The sequence below is a fragment of the Hippopotamus amphibius genome, chromosome 5 (genome assembly GCF_030028045.1).
Source record: "Hippopotamus amphibius kiboko isolate mHipAmp2 chromosome 5, mHipAmp2.hap2, whole genome shotgun sequence".
NCBI lineage: Eukaryota > Metazoa > Chordata > Mammalia > Artiodactyla > Hippopotamidae > Hippopotamus > Hippopotamus amphibius.
This window is the reverse complement of record NC_080190.1, coordinates 14,999,159-15,018,153: the sequence shown is the minus strand read 5'-3', so window position 1 is coordinate 15,018,153 and position 18,995 is coordinate 14,999,159. Positions and strand designations below refer to the sequence as shown.

Sequence of the window (18,995 nt, the reverse complement as noted above, 5' to 3'; positions counted from 1 at the left end):
TTCCATGCCAAAGCCATACAACTTGATTGCAACGTAGCAATTTGATTTTAGGAACCAATGCCATGTTTAATGTAGGAGTGTAATTGGCTTCTCATTATTTTTGAAAGAACTGGTGGGTTCTTGTGACTGAGAAATCCACTCTCTGATTACTCATCCTCTCTTAAGAGTGAGAAATAGACACGCACACATATACACACAGATTGAGAGAGAGAGAGAGAGAGAGAGGGAGGGAGGGAGAACACTGTGGCCATGTCTCTCTCCAGGGCAGCCTGTGGCAGGAGAAAGCACAATGGCCAATGCAATGCTGCACCTTAGGGGTGAGGGTGGGGCTGCCCAGGTCAGGCTCTTCCTCCTCCCCTCCTAAATTGGAAGAAGTCCTCCTTGGCTGCTGTGGTAACACCACCCCCCTCTCCACTGCGTACCCACAGGTGGGGTATACCCCTGTCTGGAGTGAAGTACCCCATTGGGTTCCAGGAGACCAGGAGGTGGCCTCAAAGCTTGATTTTATTTTACCTGCATCTTATGCACCTGTGTTCTCTGCAAAAAAAGCCACTTGTTTAGAAGGGGGAAAATCCTTGCTATTATTTCCATCCACCCTTACCCCCACCTCCAGAACTAGAAAATCTGACCTCAGTTCAATCCACTACCGTGGATATGCTCTTGTCTGGCTGTTATTGAGCTCTTCCTTTAAAGTATTTTTTAAAAAGATTTATTTATTTAGTTAGTTTTGACTGCATTGGGTCTTTGTTGCTGCGCTAGGGTTTTCTCTAGTTGTGGAGAGCAAGGGCTACTCTTTGCTACAGTGAAAGGGCTTCTCAGTGCCGTAGCTTCTCAGTAGTTGTGGCTCATGGGCTCTAGAGCGCAGGCTCAGTCGTCGGTAGTCGTGGCACATGGGCTTAGTTGCTTCGCGGCATGTGGGATCTTCCCAGACCAGGGACAGAACCTGTGTCTTCTACGTTGGCAGGCAGATTCTTAACCACTGTGCCACCAAGGAAGCCCCTCCTTTGATGTATTTTGAGTGCTTTCTCTTTCATGAGGGCTGCTGGGGCCACTCCAGCTCACAGCGTCTCTTTCTTCTGACTCCATAAACCACGTAGTATTTGCATCTCACTCTGTAATTCATCCATCTCTCTATATAAGCACATAAACGCATGTATCTACATCCTCTCCTTTGATAGACATGAGGGACCCAAATTTCCCTCACATCATCTAGTCTCTAGCTGACCCTCAGGAAGTGCTTCTTGTCTGGTCCATCTGACACCTCATTAGGAGAGAGATTTAGGCTTCAGGAAGAGGTGGGCCTCTAGCTACCCTGTCTCACTTCCTCCCTAGGAAAAGGGGCCGGATAACCTATGGGACTGTAGGAAAATTTCTCCTTTCTAAAGACAAAAGAAACTCAGATCACCTCAAAGGAGTTGCGTGTAGTGGAGAGGGGTGGCTGTATTTCATGACCCTGACTTTATCCACAAGAGTCTCCTTTTCTTGTGGGTTCTTACCCATTCCTGCTGCTACCATCACATTGGCCGAAATGTGGTGAAAAGACTTGTACACACACATTGAGTAACATGCAACCAGATAATCTGGCCAATGAGCTGGAGCTCACTTACTGTCAGTTTGTGGCCATCACAGGGTCCTTCTCTTCCCAGCAATCTGTTGACCTCCAGCAGGTGCATAGCATCTTGATGCCCATCACCAAAGGTGATGAGTACACAGGCTCTGTTATTCTCTACACTCGTCTAGATGTTTGAAATATGTCTTCTAGAAAGAGTTAAAAAGAGGAGTACAAATACACTTTCTGACCTCTACCATCTAACACTTTCATCCATTAACAATGCTCCCAAACACATTAAAGAGCACTCAGAATGCATTACGTAATAAATAACAGATGACTTATGCATTCTTATCTTCAAATGTTGATTCTTGACTTAAGTAAATAATGATGGGTGCACACTAAGTTGTTGTTCCAAAGCAATGGCCAGGAGAGACATACTGTGTTCATGGCCTGGAGGGCTCAACACAGTAAGAGGTTGAGTCTCCCCACATTGATCTATGGGTCTAATGCAAATCCTATCAAAATCCCAGTAAGGTTTCATGTAGACATAGATAAGATTATTTAAAAACTTCAATAGTAAGGCCTTTTCTTTTTTTTTTTTAATTGCAGTATAGTTGATTTACAATGTTGTGTTAGTTTCAGGTGCGCAGCAAAATGATTCAGTTATCTATTATGTATTCTTTTTCAGATTCTTTTCCCTTAGAGGTTATTACAAGATATTGAGGACAGTTCCCTGTGCTATACAGTAGGTCCTTAAGGTAAAAGGGCCTTAAAGTAGCTAAAACAATCATGAAAAAGAAGAATAAGGTAGGAGGAATCACTATACCTGCTGTTAAGGCTTTCACACAGTGGGGGCAGGGAGGAAGATGGGTAGCCATCCGGTGACCCACTACTTTTTTTTTTTTTTTTCACATAAGGAAGCATTTATTTGAGGTTTAACATGAAATCATACAAATAAAATTTGTATAAACACAAATCCACATCGAGTCATAACACATATAGCAAAAGACAAAGTAAAAACAAAGGAAACTAACTGGCGGCTATATACAGTTGGACACCGTTGTGTCTTGTACACTAGAAAGTCTTTTACAAAATAGTCATCTTAGATCAACAGAAGACCAACCTTCAATGTCGTCCTGCAAGATGGGTTACTTTAGCGACCTCTTCCTGTTTTCTCCAACGTCCCCTTTTAGTATGGCTGGTGATTATTTTCGTGATTGCCACCCCCTCGAGATGCCTTGCCACAAGTGCTCTGTTGGCCACTGTAGTCTGCATATCCCTGTCCATATTCCTAGTTTCCATAGTTATACCCAGTATAATCAGAGCCGCCACAGCCCCTACAGTTTTGATCACCACCATAGGCACTATTGTAATTTCCATATCCTTGATCATAATAGTTATTAAATCCTTGGTTCCAGTTCTGGCCCTGACCCCGGCCACGACCCCTAGTACCACCTCGTCCACCAGCTGCAGCACCTCTTCCTCCTTTTTGTTGTTGCCGTTGCTGCCTATATACCTCTTTGGGTTGTGCAACTTTGATTTCACACTTCCCAGAACCAATTTGATGATATCTGCTTTCTAACAATGTCTTTACTGGCTCTTCGTCTGTATATGTTATAAAACAAAATCCTCTTCTTTCATTTGTTTTTGTATCCATGGGAAGTTTGATATTTTCAATCTCTCCAAAGGCTCCAAAATATTCTTTAATTTGTTCTTCGGAAGTATCTGGGCTCAATCCACCCACAAAAACCTTTTTTGGGGGTTCCTTCCCTTTTAAAGCTTTGGCCCTTTTAGGGTCTTATCAATTTGCCATCCAGTTTGTGTTCTTTCAGTTCCAAAACCTTATCAACACTAGCAGCATCTTTGAAAAGCACAAATCCAAATCCTCTTGATCGTCCAGTGACTGGATCTGTTTTAATTGTGCAGTCTACAACGTCCCCAAATCGAGACAAATATTCAGTCAGATCTTTCTTGCTTGTATCCCAGCTCAAGCCTCCAATAAACATTTTACCGTCATCCTGCTGATTCTTGCTCGCGTTGATCTTCGATCCCTCTGCGAATTCCTCTGTGCTGCTGTACTGGCTCCTGTCTTCCATAGCGGCGGAGTTGCCGGCCGGGAGGTGCTGGCGCGCAGTCCGTGTCGCAGCAGCAGCGGCGGCGGAACGTTGTATGGAGCGGGATTTAAAATGGCGGCGGAAGAGCGGTGACCCACTTCTTATCCACCTGTGTCTGTGCATGGACACACATAAGCAAGTCCGACCTGGAAAGGCTATGGTAACGAGGACTCAGACCCTTCAGGAATGCGCATTCGGGTCCTGCCTTTGGGAAATCCACTGAAAGCAGTCAAAGGTGGCAGAGGGGGAGGAGAATTTAGAATGAGTAGGGGAGTAGGGAGACCACGAAAATCAGCTGCAGTCCTGAGTTCAGCTGCCGTGGAGGCTGTGCTTGGTCCTACTAACCTTTCTTTCTGAGTTTGCCTTCAGGGGGTCAGTGCAACTTCCTAGAAACCATCCAAACTTACCCTTGTATCCCATCATTCCTCCCTATGGTTTAAATGCCTGAACTGTTGCACCTGCACACCACCCCAGCTCACCACTGGCGGGAGTTTAACAACTGGATGGCCACCTTGAGCCCAAAGCTGCCTGCACTCCTTCTGCTTACCAGTGGGTACTGAGCGACCCAGCGCTGAAACCCCACGCAAGACCCTGCTCTCAGATCACTCCTGTTGCGACTCGTGCAGGTTGGATCCTCTGCGAAGCAGACACAGAGAAAGGGATCCAAAAGCTCTGCTTATTGGGAAGCAAACGAGAAGCGAGGAAGCAGGATGGGACAAGAGGAGCCTTCATATCACGCTGCAGACCTGACAAAATCTCTGGCAGACCAACGGAGAGCAGAGATTTCGGGTTGGAGGGGTCCGGCAGGCGGCAGAAATGGTGACGCTCTTGTACCCCCATTGCTCAGCCACTGGACAGGCGCTTTTTGGAGAATAGGGCCTGAAAGCTGAGGCAAACCCCGAAAGAATGAAGAGCTGGAGGCTGTCAGGAAGCGTGCTCCCCGAAGCGGCATGGAGAATCCTCTCACTAAGGGGGATCTAAACGTGCACACATCGCCACGTCCGCCATCTGGGGCACGTGTTTTCTCTCGTGGCAGAGACAGGGCACAGGGCAGCAAGTCCCACGATACATTCGCGTTTCAGGCCTCTGCTTACATCATGTCTGCTAACACCTGACTGGCTGGAACAAGTCACGTGGCTTCGTCCAATGCTAAGAAGCGAGGAAGTGTGCTCCGCCCACCTCGAGGCCAAGGCAAGGCGGGGTGTGCGAGCAGGGGATGAAGCATTGGAACCGATAATTAGATCCACACAGGATAAAGGCCTTTTGTAAACTGTGGAGCTCTGGCCGCACTAATTACTATTATTTCTACCTGTCCAAGAGTCAGGGTACCAGAGACAACCCCAAGGAAGGATGCTCACTTGGCTAAAAACCAAAAGTCTCGTTTGGTACCTGGAAATGAAAAGTGCAACCTCTGGATGGGAAAGGCCAAAGCACAAAGCAACCAGCACATAATCCTCCCAAAGCCCCTGAAGGGCAGCTCCCGGACTGGCCAGGCTGCTGGGCGTGGATCAATAACAATTTGGGGCACTCGAGGGGGTGCTATCTGAGAAATTCGCAGGAACTGACCGCTCAGCGAGTGCTGGCTGCTGCCCCAGTCCTTGGGGGAACCGCTGGCACCATCCACTTAGCGCTGGAACTCGGCCGTTCTCGGAGCACTCCCCCTCCTCCTCCTCCTCCTGGAAGGGCCTCTGGGCTCCTGCCTCTTCCAGCAGCTCCTGTCTTGCCCACTCCTGGGAGGATGGAAGCTGCGGGGCCGCCTCAGGATAGGAGGTGCTGCTGGGAGGCCCTGGAGAAGCTCTTCCCTCGCGTCTGCTTCCTCTGCTCCCTGGTGACCTATGCACTGGTGGGTGCTGCACTCTTCTCAGCCATTGAGGGCAGTCAGAACCTGGGGGCAGATGACTCAGAGTTTGAGGAGTTCTTGGAGAATCTCTGTGACATCTTGAAATGCAACAGAACAGGTAGGTGGCTCACCTGGGCAAGGGGGGCTTTTTCTCTCTGGGTGAAGGCAGCCCTCAGAGAGCAGAGGGCTGCCTTGTAAGAAGCTGAGTCTGGGAGCCCTCTGCTTGCGTGCTGCCGACTCCTGGCTGACCTTAGGCAAGTGACTTCTCTCTGAGCCTCAGTTTTCCCCTCTGTAAAATGGGAGTGGCAATAATTGATGGCCTCTCAGGTTGATGTAAAGAATGTAGGAAAAGCACTGAGCAGCCAGTGGGCGCTTCCTTTCCTTTGCCTCAGCTCCCAGCCCCTCCTCAGACCTGAAGGCTCTGAGAAGGATGAATTGCTGGAGGTTTCATTAGGTGGGGTGGCATGGATGGGTGACCAGATCTAGAGTTGAGGGTTCTTAGGCTGGTCCCCGGAACTGCCTGCCCTACCCCATGATTCAGTTCACAGGGACTGGAATTCAAGGAACAATCCAAATTGGACCGCTAAGATAGCAGCCTGCCCCCTGCTTTCCTACTTCTTGTTTTAAGCAGTGTTTTTTGTGGTCGGACTCAGGGGCGGGAGGAGGGGCTGTAAGAAGAACTTGGGTCCTGGTTCCAGTCCCCGTTGCTCTCCCAGTTTGCTGTGTGATCTGGGGCAGAGTAATAGCCCTCTCTGGGTCTCATTTGGTCAAAGAGAAGAAGGCCCGCAGTCTCAGGCCTGCCGATCACAGGGACCCTGTGGGAAGCAGATGAGATAATGGGCACTTTATAGACGTCCTTATTGCTTTTCATTCATACTTGCCACTTATTTCCAGCCTGCAAAAATGTATTCAACAGAACAAGATAAAATAATAGAGAGTAAATAACAGACAAAGGAAAAACAGACTCTGAAGTTCAGGGGAAGAATAGGGTCCCATGGTACAACAGGTCCTCATCCAGGCTGTTAATGACTCCTCTGACCTGTGGGAGGTCCTTTCAGTGGAGATGGACCAGAGGCTGGTCACAGGCGGCAGAGTCTCCCCTCCGTGGAAGGTCCTACTCCTTCTCTCTGCATCTGTGCCAGACAGACACACACCTACTCAGCTGACCCAAGAGATGCCATCTGTCATCAGACATCATGAGCCATCACTGGGTCCAGACTGTCAACCAGTTCAGGGCTTTCCAAACCTGGCCATCAGAGTCACCCAGGGAGCTTGTCTAAACTACGCATTCCCAGGCTTTTCCCCAAATCCACTTAATCAGGATCTCCAGGGTTGAGCTGGGAATCTTATTTTTAATAAGTTTCCTGGGTGATTCTGATGCACAGACTGGTATGGGAAAACAGAGCTGGTCCATCCCCATTTTATACCGATTTTCAGTGGAGATTAAACTGCTCAATAAGTGCTGGCTTAGTGCAGACCCCGTGCCAAGTGCTTTCCACGTACTATCTCACTTAATCCACCCATGAGGTGGGTGTGAATTGGCCCCCTTTTACACATCAGGAAACTGAGGCACTGGGAGTTAAACAACATGCGCAAGGTCACCCACTAGAAAATGGAGCCAGGGATTCAACCCCAGGCATTTAGATTCCAAAGCTAGAGCTTTTCACCACCACGTCATGCTGCCTCCTAGACGGGGAAACTGAGGCTCAGAAAGAAGCCTCTTGTCCACGGCTACAGGGACTAGTCAGGGTCAGAACTGGGTCTAGATTGCAGGTGTCTGGACTGCCAGGTTGGTGCCCATTCAAATGAGTGGTGACTTCCAGCTTTGCCAGGCTCCGTGATATCTTCTTACAACTGTACCAGCTGGCGGGTGGCTTCTGGGATCCCCAAACCCACTGACTACCAGGCCAGAGGAACCTCCCTGAGAAACCAGGGCCCCCAAGCCTGCCTTCACCAAGGCTTCGCAGACGTCCTCAGGCAGCTGACTGCAGCATGGTCACCACACTCCATCAGCTTAACGGCTTCCAGGAGGGGGTATGGTTTGCAGTCATGACACAGCTTGCCTTTCATAAAAGCCTTTTTCTTTCAGTTTTCAAGATCCTGGTGAGAGAGACAGCGCAGAAGTTCATAGGCCCCTTTGCAATGCTCAGAAAGTTCAGAAAGGCCGCAGGGCGATTCCATGGCTGAGATTGGGCCAGACCCCTGTGGGCCGCTCTCTTGGGTGCTCGACCCATGGGGTTATGTGGCCTCCTAATCTCTGCAGATGCTGAAGCAGGACCTAAACTGAAGAGGACTTTGAAAAAAGGGCTCCGAGACCCTCCAATTACTGTCAATGGGGCCACAATGCAGGGGGTGTGGTCCCTGGGGAAGACACCCCTTCACCTGGGCGGGCCCTGTTTTAAAGTGTGGAACCTTCTCTGTCACTCTGGTTGTCTCTTTCTGGAGTTGAGGACGGCAGGAAGCGGGATCTTGGGAAGCTGCTGCAGAAGGTGAAGCCTCAGTGGTTTAGCAGGTCTGAAGACTGGTCGTTCCTGGGCTCACTCTTTTTCTGCTGCACAGTGATCAGCACAGTGGGTAAGTCCAGGGGCAAGGGCAGGCCTTAGAGAGAAAGCTGGGGGTGGGGGCGGGGGCCCCTTGTTGGGGATGCTGAAGTGTTCAATTTATTTAGCGCAAGAAACGGCAGTGGAGGGGCCTACCCTGTGCTCAGGGAGACAGCAGTGAGCAGGGCTGCCATTGGCCCATTTGTGTGAATTAGGAAAGAATCCCCTTCCTTCAGGTGGGGGTAGCCCCATCCCCAGGTGGAGGCCCTGGTGAGCCAGGTGTGGGCTGCGTCTCGGCTTCTTCTCTCTTGGTGAGCGCTCTTGTACAGAACACAACCTGCCACGCAGCTGCCTGCCCAGGTTCCTGGACGCGGGGGCCACCCAACAGGGTCAGTGTGACGTGCTCAGGGTATCGCGGGAGCACAGCTACCCCAGCCTTGGGGCCGGGGAGTGGGTTTCAGAGTCACCAGCATATTGATGACAACGGACTCCGAGGGAATGAAGGAGGGCATGGCGTGGAGAGGGAGGACCCAGCCAGGGCAGGACTGGGAGCGCGAACAATGAGGTCGAAGAGGAAGCAGAGCTGCAGCGCTGGCAGAGCTGGCAGTGCCCGCAGGGGCCGTGCTAAGCTGCCTCCTCCAGTGCCCACAGTGAACCCGGTTGGGGAGCCTGAGCCCAGAGAGGTGATGTCAGGGGCCGAGGTCACGCTGTGAGTGCTGCTGGTGCCCACAGTACCCACTGAGACTCCAAGTCCAGTGCTCTTTCCCCAAGGTAGGCGGCCAGCTCCGCAGGCCTGTGGGGTGCGGTGGGGACTCTGCCTGCCTCTGCTCAGGGAGCCCCAGGGAGAGCCTGGCTGCGCCTGGGACACAGGGGCCGCTCAGTTTCCTGTGTCCCTTTGGAGTGGGTGATGGTGCCCGGAAGGGATGGACCGGAAGGCCGGGAGGAGCTGGCCTCACCCTCTCTCCTGCACTGGCTTTACACATGTCTCTAGCCTCCAGGCGAGGGGAAGACTCCTCTGTGCAAGTCCTGGTCCCAGGGACGTCCCTTCCAGAACCCGTGGCAGAGGGGAGGGTGTGGGGGCACCGCTGCTTGCCCACAGTGACCACTTGCACCTTTAAAGTGGGCTCTGTGGACCCTCAGAGCCACGGATCCGCCCCTCGGTGGCCGCACAAAGGGTGCGCTCCTGGGTGACAGAGGACATGGGAACTGAGCTGTGGAGATGGCCCTTGCTGGCTTCTTCCCTGCTTCCTTCCCTTCCTCTTTCCTTCCTTCCCTCCCTGCCTTCTCCCTCCGTTCCTTCCTTCCCTCTTTCCTTGCTTCCTTCTTTCCTTCCTTCCTTAATTAACAAATCCTGAACGCCTGTGATTACGACAGCAGCAGCTGCACTGGCTAACGTGTATTTAAGACTCACCGGGATCCATTTTAGGTTCTTTGTGATGATGAGCCCGTTTAAACCTCGCAACAACCCTGAGGGAGCTGCTGTTACTATTCCCACTCTCTCGGTGGGGAAACGGAGGCAGGGCAGGTCCACCATTTTTGCGAGGTGACACAGCTCATGTGTGTCTGGGCCCAGGCTCTCTGGGTCTTAACCTGAAACCCCACAGCCTCTCTGTACATGATTTTTCCTGTGCCTGGCACGGGGCTGAACTAGCTGGACGCCTCCCTGCCCTCGTGGAGCTCCAGGTCTAATGAGGGGAACGGTGAACAGCTAAGCACACAGACGGGCTGAAGAGGAGAAGCTCGGGCTGTGGAGGCGGGCGGAGCAGGATGGGTGGGGGGTTTGTCCTGATTCGTGGGGAGGGGGGTGAGGCTTGTCTGCAGAAGTGACATTTGAGCTGAAGGATCTGTGAAGATTAACCAGGCAAAGAAGGCTGAGAGAGCTTTCCAGCTGGACAGCAGGCAAAACTCTGGGGCTTAGAGGCCCCTCGAGGAAGAGACCACTGAGGCTGGCAGGCTGGAAGGAGTGGGGCTGGTCTTGCACCCGGGCACCGTGTCTCTGGGGGCCCTAGCTTCCACTTGCGGTGCAGCAGCAGGGAGGGCCAGGTGGGAGGGGCCAGGCCAGGGCTGGCAGGGGGGCGGGGGTCACAGGAGTGAAGGTAGTGGAGCAGCCCTCAGCCACAGGTCAGGGCTCCTGGGTCAGCGTCCCCACCAGGAGTGTGACCCATTGCTCAGCTCCTGCCCCTCTTGGGCAGCAAAAAGAACTGGGGCCCCATCTTCATTCAAGAGAATACTGATCCCCGCGGTGGGGGCTGGGTTCACAAGGACCATGGCTGGGCACTGGTCCCGAGGTCCCCTCGCACTCAGGGTGGAGGTGGAGCACGGTGGCCAGCTGCGGACTCTGGAGGCCAGCCATCTGGGGTCAGAGCTGTGTGACCATAGTGAGCGTGTAGCCGGTCTGAGCCTTGCTCCCGAATCTATAACTCCCCCCAGACCTGCCTCTCAGGGTCAGCGTGGGGGTCAGCTGACAGTCATATACATAAGTGACAGCCGGGGTGCCTTCACCTGCCACTAGCAGAAAGCCCAACACAACTGGCTTAAACTACAAGGAAAATGTGTCACCTCCCAAGTGAGACGTCTAGTGGGAGACAGCTCTTGGACTGCTTGATGTGCAGCTCAGCTGTGACATTGACCATCAGGTTCTCTCCATCCTGCTCAGAGGGTCACCAGATGGCCGCCAAGGTTCACGTCCCATCGGGGCATGATCCCGTCTCATAGAGAAAAGGCTGGATGTCATACTCAGCAAGGAGCTCTTCTCAGAAGCCTCCCACCCCCAAGCCTGTCCCTGGCAAGGGGATTGGAATAGCAGGATGACTTAGACCGATTGGATCTATCCCTGAATCCGGTGAGGGAGCAGCGGCATTCCAGGGAGAGATGGGGGAATGGCTGCTGGGTGGACAGCTTGTGTCTACTGCAACACGCCTTATTAGATGGGTACGTATGCTTGTGTCCAAGGGCGCTCCCGTGTGGTTTCTTTCAGAACCAGTCTCGTTCACCTGACGGCTGATACAAAGCAGGGACAGGTAAAGGACAGAAAGAATAATGGTAACTTAATAGCTGCACTACTGAGCACTTACCGGCGCCAGGCATTGTGTTCATTTGCTTTATGTGCATGATTTTTTTTTAATTCTCACGACAGCCCTACAAGGTAGGTGCTGTGACTGTTCCGTTCAGCAGTGACCTTGGGCTCTGGGAGGGAAGTCGTTTTGAGCAAGGCAGAAGCAGGACGCAGCTGGCCTTTTCAGGGACCCCAGAGCTCGAGGGAATGCTTTGAGGGAAAAACAGTTATAGGGGATTAGCAAGTGCAAGAAAAAGACTGGAAGCAAAAGGGCTTGAGAGTATGGGGTTTCGTTAGTTTTCTTCTCAAGAACAAAAGGGGACTGATCTAACGCAGCATGTTTTAGTCTGGGCATTATTGGCATCTTGGACTAGAGGATTCTTTGTGGTGGGGGCTGTTCTGTGCATTCATTGTAGGATGTTAAGAAGTATCCCTAGCCTCTACCTACTAGAGGCACCCACCTTTTCCCGTGCTGTCTCCACCAATTGCATCAGTCAAAAATGTCTCCAGACATTGCCAGATGTCCCTTGGGGGGCAAAATTGCCCCCTGTTGAGAACCACTGATGTAAAAAAATGGTTACCAAAGCATGGTGCCTGGACCAGTGGCGTGAGCATCACCAGAGAACTTATTAGAAATGTGAATTAATTCTCAGGCCCCATCCTAGACCTGCTGAGTCAGAACTATGGATGTGGGGCCAGTGATTTGTGTTGTAACTGGTTGTCCACGTGACTCTGATGCATGCAGATGTTTGAGAAGCACTCTTCCAGGGCAAGTGTTCACAGGCCAGACTGCACATCAGGATCACCTGGGTATCTTTTACACGCCCCCATGCCTGGACCCCACACCAATCAAGTCAGACGTACTAGGGACAGGCTCAGGCATCAGTATTTTTCAGAGCCCCAGGTGATTCTAATTGTCGTCCAGGCTGTGAACCACTGATCTAATGGAAATGCATTAGCCTGGTTTATATCCCAAGAAAATGGTGCTGCCACTCATGGTACAAGTCCATTAGGACATCACGCCATCCAGTAATTATAACTGGAAGAGGATGCTGGGGAAGGTTCTGCACTGCCCGTAATCAGTAATAGTCCTGCTGGTATACTGCTTCCTGCCCTGCATCTCTGGGTCACCAGAAATGCACCTGGCCTTGATGCTGAAAAAGGGACCCCTGACAGGTATGAGTTTGGTCACTCCCCAGTCATTCTCAATTGGGTCAGCCCCCTTGGACTAGGAAGTGCATGGGCTGTTAAATACTCACAGGCTAAGTGGCATGGACTGATGGAATTGGAATGTATGCATGCATTGTAAGAAGTAATATGATTTTCCATTACGCGTTTCAGCATTCAGAAATTGGGTAGGCAATACATTTCCTTCACAGGGGCCTGTGCTCTCTGAGACTTCCTTGGTGCGATCTCTGCAACGTGGCATGTCCTCTGGACTGTGAACATATTCCTCCAGAGGCAGCCACAGTGATTTTGTTTATGAGCCACTAAACCGACCTTTGCCAAGGCAAGCATGTGGGGGGAGGTCTTTGGGCGAGGGGCGCACACCCGTGTCGGCCGTGGGCTGTGCGACCCTGGGCAAGTCACCTGACTCCCTTGTTCCTTGTCCATTAAATGCAGTAATACCGGTGGTTGCCAGCATTGGATGTTCTGCTCTGTGGGGAATTCTGACTCTAAAATGCACCTTACTCCATAAACCCTGTAAGAAATGCGATATTCTTTTCTTTAAGTAAAATAGATCTCACCCTGGGACTCCATCCTGGAGGTTGGGGGCTTCCACTGGGGAGCCTCTCCTGACTTTCCCAGGGGTGCATGAGAGCTGAGGGCTTCCAGGCAACACTTGGAAAACGGGGGGGGGGGGTCCCTGCCTGTGGGCCCTGCTGCTGTGGTCCCTAAGGACTGCCGGCCCTACAGCGCCCATGGCGAGCTCAGGCACGGGAATCTTGCTGACACCAGGGCCTGGACTCCTCCAAGACTCCATGGCCAGGGCTCCCTGAGCTCCTGCCCCCCCACCCCCCCGACAAGGGGCTCCAGGCTCCCTCCTCTCTCTTCTTCCCTGCTCCGGAGAATCTCTCGTCACCCTCCACACCCACCCTGGCTAGAGTGACCAACTCCCTGGTGTGCCCGAGGCTGCCATGGTTTTAGCACTTAAGGGTTTACCAGAACATGAGACTTTCAGTCTTGGGCACATTGGGCCATTGGTCATCCTATCCAGGGCCACCCCCCCGTCCCCCTCCCCCTCCCTCTCCCTGAGACTCCACCCCACCCCGATCCCCTTAGTGGTTCTGGGCTTTCACTGAAGCCTGGACAAGAAGCTGTCCTGAGGTCACTTGTGCAACCTCCTGTCCCTGAGGGAAAGGCCAAGCTGCTGGAGACCCGCAGGGAACGGGGAAGGGAAAGAGAGGCGGCAGAAACCCTGGGCACCCTCAGCAGGTCCTGCCCTGTGGAACAAGCCTGGGCTTCTGATGGGAGGTTCAGCCAATGCGGGCTCACTCCTGACCCTGGTGCTGCCGGGTCCTGCCAGACAGGGAGCAGAGGGATGTCAGAGCCCACAGCACAAGCTGTTGGAGCTTCTGGCGTGCGCAAGCCCTGAGCCTTCAACCAAGAGGGAGGAGCTTCTGTATTTAATGCCTGTGTTTTAATTTTTGATGTCATAAAGAATGATTAATACAGAAGACTCCAGCCCAATTATGTAAATTAATTGAAAGGCAATTCCCAAGGTGGGGAAGCTTTGCTTCCCGCTTGACTAGGAGCTCCCAGAGGGTGTGGCCTCCGCCTGTTCCTCACTGTACCCCCTTCCCACCCACCAAAGCCTGGCTTTACGTAGGTGCTCAATAAATGCGAATCAAGGATGGATGCCTTTGCTCTAATCTGATGGGCTGCTCTTTTACGCCTTGTTACTGATCTCCGCTTGTAATTGCATACTCACTAGGGTGGTTACTTGATTCGTATCTGCCTCCCCGACTAAAGCAGAAGCTCAGCGAGGTTAGACCCCACGTCTGCTCTGCTCACCACTGTGCCCCAGCGCGTGCAGTAAGCACACGTGTGCACGAACAACATGAATGCACACAGAGTTCACCACCCCGCCGTCAAATAGTACCTCATGGAAGCAGTGAGGGTGGCGTGGAGTGCCCTGGGGGGATGCAAACTGGTGGGACCTGGTGAGTGGCACAGCCCTCTCCCAGAACCCTGATGAAGATGGGCCAGCCGGACCCCATGCGTGTGCCTGGAGAGCGGAGGCTGAGGCCAGAGTTCGCACTGGAAGCTGCGGCCCTGGAGGAGGTTGGGGCTTAGCCAGCCCAGGAGTTGCCTCCCAATTAATTTACGTAACTGGGCTGGGGTTTCTGTATTAATCATCCTTTATGATATCAAAAATTAAACACAGGCATTAAATACAGAAGCTTCTCCCTCCTTGCTGAAGGCACCGAGCTTGCCCACTCCAGAAGCTCCAACGGCTTGTGCTGTGGAGTTTGACCTCCCTCTGCTCCTGCGCCTCTGTACACATGAGGGTGGGGGCTGGAGTGATGGGAGGAGGGGGCTCCTGAAGAGCATGGAGGCCTCAGCCCACCCCTCTCTTTGCTTGGCTGACCTGTTGGAGGGTCCTGCCGCGTTGGTGCTCCTGACCCAGCAGAGGGAGCTGGCTTGGGAGCTGATGGCCCTGGGGGTTTGACCCCCAACTCCACACTTTATCACACGTGTGCTCTTGGCTAAGTCGCTTCACTTCTCTGAGCCTCAGTTTCCCCATCTGTAATGGTGATAATACCCACCAAAGAAGGCTCGTTAATACCCAGCCCACAGTAAATGCTCAAAAAACAGCTGTTATTATTAGAATGAGGACACCAACCTCCTGAGAATGACACATGGTCTCTTGTAATCCTTCCAGCTGGTCAATGTACAAAGCAGGGACTGTCATCCCCATTTTACAGATAAGAAACCTGAAAATGTGCACAGTCATGTAACTTTCTAGTAGCTGGCAGAGCTGGAATTGGAAATGAGGCTGGGAAGATTCTAGATGCTGGGGTCCTCAACACTTCACTATCATTTATGAACATGTTTGTCTGACCCACTAAACCACAAATGGCTCTGAGGGCAGCAATTGTATTTTAGTCACTGTCCACCTTTCTACTGTCACAGATACCATGCACACTGCTGTACATGCCACAGGCACATAATAATTGCCTAGTATATAGAAACAAACATAGAGACTCAGACATCCCAGGAAGGACAGGGTGGCTTCTTAAAAACCAACATGTTCATGGAGGATGATGGAGTGATGGGTATGATTGCAAAGCCAGCATATCCTGTCACCTGTGCTCATCCTGTTCGTCCAGGTGAGCTGGGCCCATCCTCTTTCAGATGCTCAGGAACAGCAAAATGCAAGGCAGTCAGCTCACTCCCAAACATGGGCTTGTCTCCTGCCAAGGACATTTCAGGTCAAAGAGCTGGACAAGAGTTGTTCCTTATCCTAAAGAGAACTGGGTCTTACGTCCTGTGCCCCCACCGAAGCAGACCCAACATCAGACAAGCAGGTGAAAGTTTTAAGATGAATATTTTTAAACATGCTATGTAAAATGTCATATGCCAGGGAAAGGAAATGGCAGAAGGTCTCTTTAAGGCTTGTTGAGCTGGGGAGGGGGAAGAGCAGCCAACAATCCCGGGCTCTGTCCTCTTTTTCAGGTTACGGCCATACCTACCCTGTCACCAGGCTCGGCAAGTACCTGTGCATGCTCTACGCTCTCTTTGGCATCCCCCTGATGTTCCTGGTCCTCACGGACATAGGTGACATCCTGGCAACCATCCTATCCACGTCCTACAACCGATTCCGAAAACTCCCTTTCCTCCCCCTTCTGCTTCCCAAGTGGTACTCTGGACCTCCCTGCAAAAGAGGACCTGACACCAGTCCCGTGGACGAAGCCGTCCCAAGGACTGTCATCAGTGACCCAGAGCTCCCGGGCCCCAAACCTGCCCCCTCAGCTCCAAGCAGCAACATGGAGCTGTTCGAGAGACTTCTAGTACAAGAAAAAGAGAACACACTGCAGGTGCCCCCTCAGGCCATGGAGAGGAGCTCCTCGTGTCCTGAGCTGGTGTCCGGGAGACTCTCGTACTCCGTCATCAGCAACCTGGATGAGGTGGGGCAGCAGGTGGAGAGGCTGGACATCCCCCTCCCCGTCATTGTCCTCGTGGTCTTCGCCTACATTTCCTGTGCGGCCGCCATCCTCCCCATGTGGGAGAAGGAGATGAACTTTGAAAACGCCTTCTACTTCTGCTTTGTCACACTGACCACCATTGGGTTTGGGGACATCGTTTTAGAACACCCTCACTTCTTCTTGTTCTTCTCCATCTATATCATCGTTGGGATGGAGATTGTGTGCATTGCTTTCAGGTTGGTGCAAAACAGGCTGATTCACATCTACAAAAATCTCTTGCTCTTCTTTGCAAATGGGAAGTTTCACAATCCTGTGAAAAAGTGAAGGCTCCACTGAGTCTTGTATGATGCTGCTGCCCCAGCTGGCTGTCTTGTCTCGTCTTTCGGGGCAGTGTAGTTAGAACCGGTGGCACTGCAGCCTGTCACCTGGGACCTCAGAGTCACATCCTGCATGACAGCTGATTTCAGTCTCGAGGCCCTGCAGAAATGTGGCCAATGCCCTTCCTATCAGGACATTCGCCAAAAATTGTCACCATCCTTCAAAGTCTAATTAATTGCCCTGTCTTCATTTTTCAAAAGCCCCACCTAATGGAGATGAAACTACCTGACAGATGTCACTGGATTTCTTGCAGCAAGAGAAAAAAATTACCTTTGTATTTGCAGTGTGCACTTTCAGCTAAATTAAAATCTTCCCGTGCTGCTCCCCATTTACCCCTGATAAAACACAGCTAGTCTGAGCCACCACTTTTCTTGAATAACTGCATGAATGGGATCAGCCCAATCCCAGCTCTTGTAAAATATACTTATGGCACTGAGAGGAGTTGTCACCTGTGTTCACAGGGGCCTGGGATAGTTCCTGATTGCCAGATTCGGTGTAGACCAGTGTTCCCACCAAGCAGCACATGATTGCACCTCCTGAATGAGTTGGCATGTGAAAGTGTTGATGCTTTCGTGAGTGGTTGGATACGTGAAAGGGTTGGCACCCATTGGTGGATATACTTGGGAGCTGTTCATGAATGAGCTGGCATGTGAGTGGGGCATCTGTGTGGCAGATAGGTAGGTGCCCCACCCATATGGCCTGGTACTCCAGCTCCCTTTGCCTGAGGACTTTCTCTGGCCACTAAAGCATAGGCATGCACAGGGCAGGCTAGATGTGCCAAGGAGTTAACGCTCATGGGAGCATCCCTGAGACACTGACTGATGAGGGCGGGTGGATGTATGGCCTCAGCTGCTTGCCCCTCCCGTGGGATAACGTTCAACACTGTCTCCCCGAGTTCCCCAGGGGAACTGTCAGCTACAGTTGGCACTCGCCACTGGCATTTGCCATCTACCTCTACAAAGATGAAATCCTGTGCTGCTGCAGCTGCTGACTGTCAATGCCCCCCTGAAAGGTGTTCAGGGTGGAGAGCTGAAATGAGGCACTCTGTGCTCTGGGAAACACTGGCAGAACAGGTCTTTAGATAGATATTTTCAGGAGCCAACTTTATGGGCCCAATTCTTGTATCTCCTCATCTAGAAAAACACCAAAATCCTTCATGGTGACAACTGCTCCTTGTGACGAGCCAGCATGAGACTAGCAGAAACCTTCTGTAAACAATCTGTGCTTGATTGCATGTTTTTCCCTTTCACCAAAACCACATATATACTGATCTTCCCCCCGCCTCTTTGGAACAGTTTCTCAGAGCTATCTGGGATGCTGTCTTCCAGGCTGCAGTCCTCATTTTGCCCCAAATAAAACTTAACTTCCAACTCTCATGGTGTGCATTTTTTTAAGTCGACAGAATCAAGCCTCACTTGCCCGTGAATGCACCCAGTACGGCCTCCTTCATTTCTCTGTCTCCTGTGTCCACTCCTCTTGAGATCACCCCCAGATAACCCACTTGCACCAAAGCCTTGTCTCAGAGTCGCTCTTGAGGACCCCAGCCTGGGAGAAGATGTACCAAATCATGTATGAACTGGCTGACTCATGCCTGGAGTAGTACAAGAGTTGCACGGTTTCCATGGTCAGTTATTAGAAATGTCTCACTGGAGAGAATCCAAGTTTCTTAAATGCTTTTTGAGAGAATCTTGGAAAAACCAACTTGTGTCCTGTGATTGGCCAAATCAGTCAGCTCCTGGGTAAAGGGTGAATTTTGCTCCAGGGTATAGAACAAAAATTGCAAGAACCAATGAAAAGTGCCAGGGGGTTCCAGTTTGAAAAGAAAGGAAGCCAGCTCTCTGAGGGGGCTGCATGCCTTCCTTTCTGTATCTTTCCTCCTTTTCCCCCAAACTGTTAAGTTTTTTGCCCCTTCAGTTCTTTAAGACCTACCTCAGGAAATGGAATTGATATGGTGTGAACAAGAACCACTGAAAGATGTGGGATTTCAGGCAGCAGCCACTGGGACTAGAGTTTTTGAGGAGATTCCTGACATCCCTGAAGTCACAGTCGCCCAGTTTCTGTGCAGCAAAGCCCCTCAAACCCAAAGGTAATCAAGACTGGCCACTCCCGTGAGAGCACAGGATCGGATTCAAAGTTCAGTTCAGCAAACATTCATTGAATGCTTGCTGTTTTCCAGGCTCAGAGAGGATTCCAAAGACAATCAGGCATATCCTCAGAAAGCTGGAGGTAATTACAGGTGATGTTCAACCTCTCAGCCCCTCCCTTTCCAGGGCGGTAGAGAGTCCTGTTCAAATGCAAACATGCCGTTTGTCAGGGACACAGAGTATGCAAAGGAAAGGTCACAATCATTGGCTTATTTCCTCTGC

At 51.5% G+C, this 18,995-nt stretch overlaps 1 protein-coding gene and 1 pseudogene across 1 annotated transcript; one reads left to right on the top strand and one right to left on the bottom strand.

Annotated features, from left to right (window-relative positions):
* Positions 1-2,741: 2,741 nt before the first annotated feature.
* Positions 2,742-3,663, bottom strand: LOC130853815 (heterogeneous nuclear ribonucleoprotein D-like; annotated as a pseudogene).
* A 1,741-nt stretch (positions 3,664-5,404) lies between these two features.
* KCNK18 (potassium two pore domain channel subfamily K member 18) lies at positions 5,405-16,575 on the top strand. The gene is made up of 3 exons (XM_057734313.1): positions 5,405-5,624; positions 7,952-8,080; positions 15,782-16,575. The coding sequence occupies exons 1-3, from the start codon at positions 5,405-5,407 to the stop codon at positions 16,573-16,575; spliced, it is 1,143 nt and encodes a 380-aa protein (XP_057590296.1).
* Positions 16,576-18,995: the final 2,420 nt, after the last annotated feature.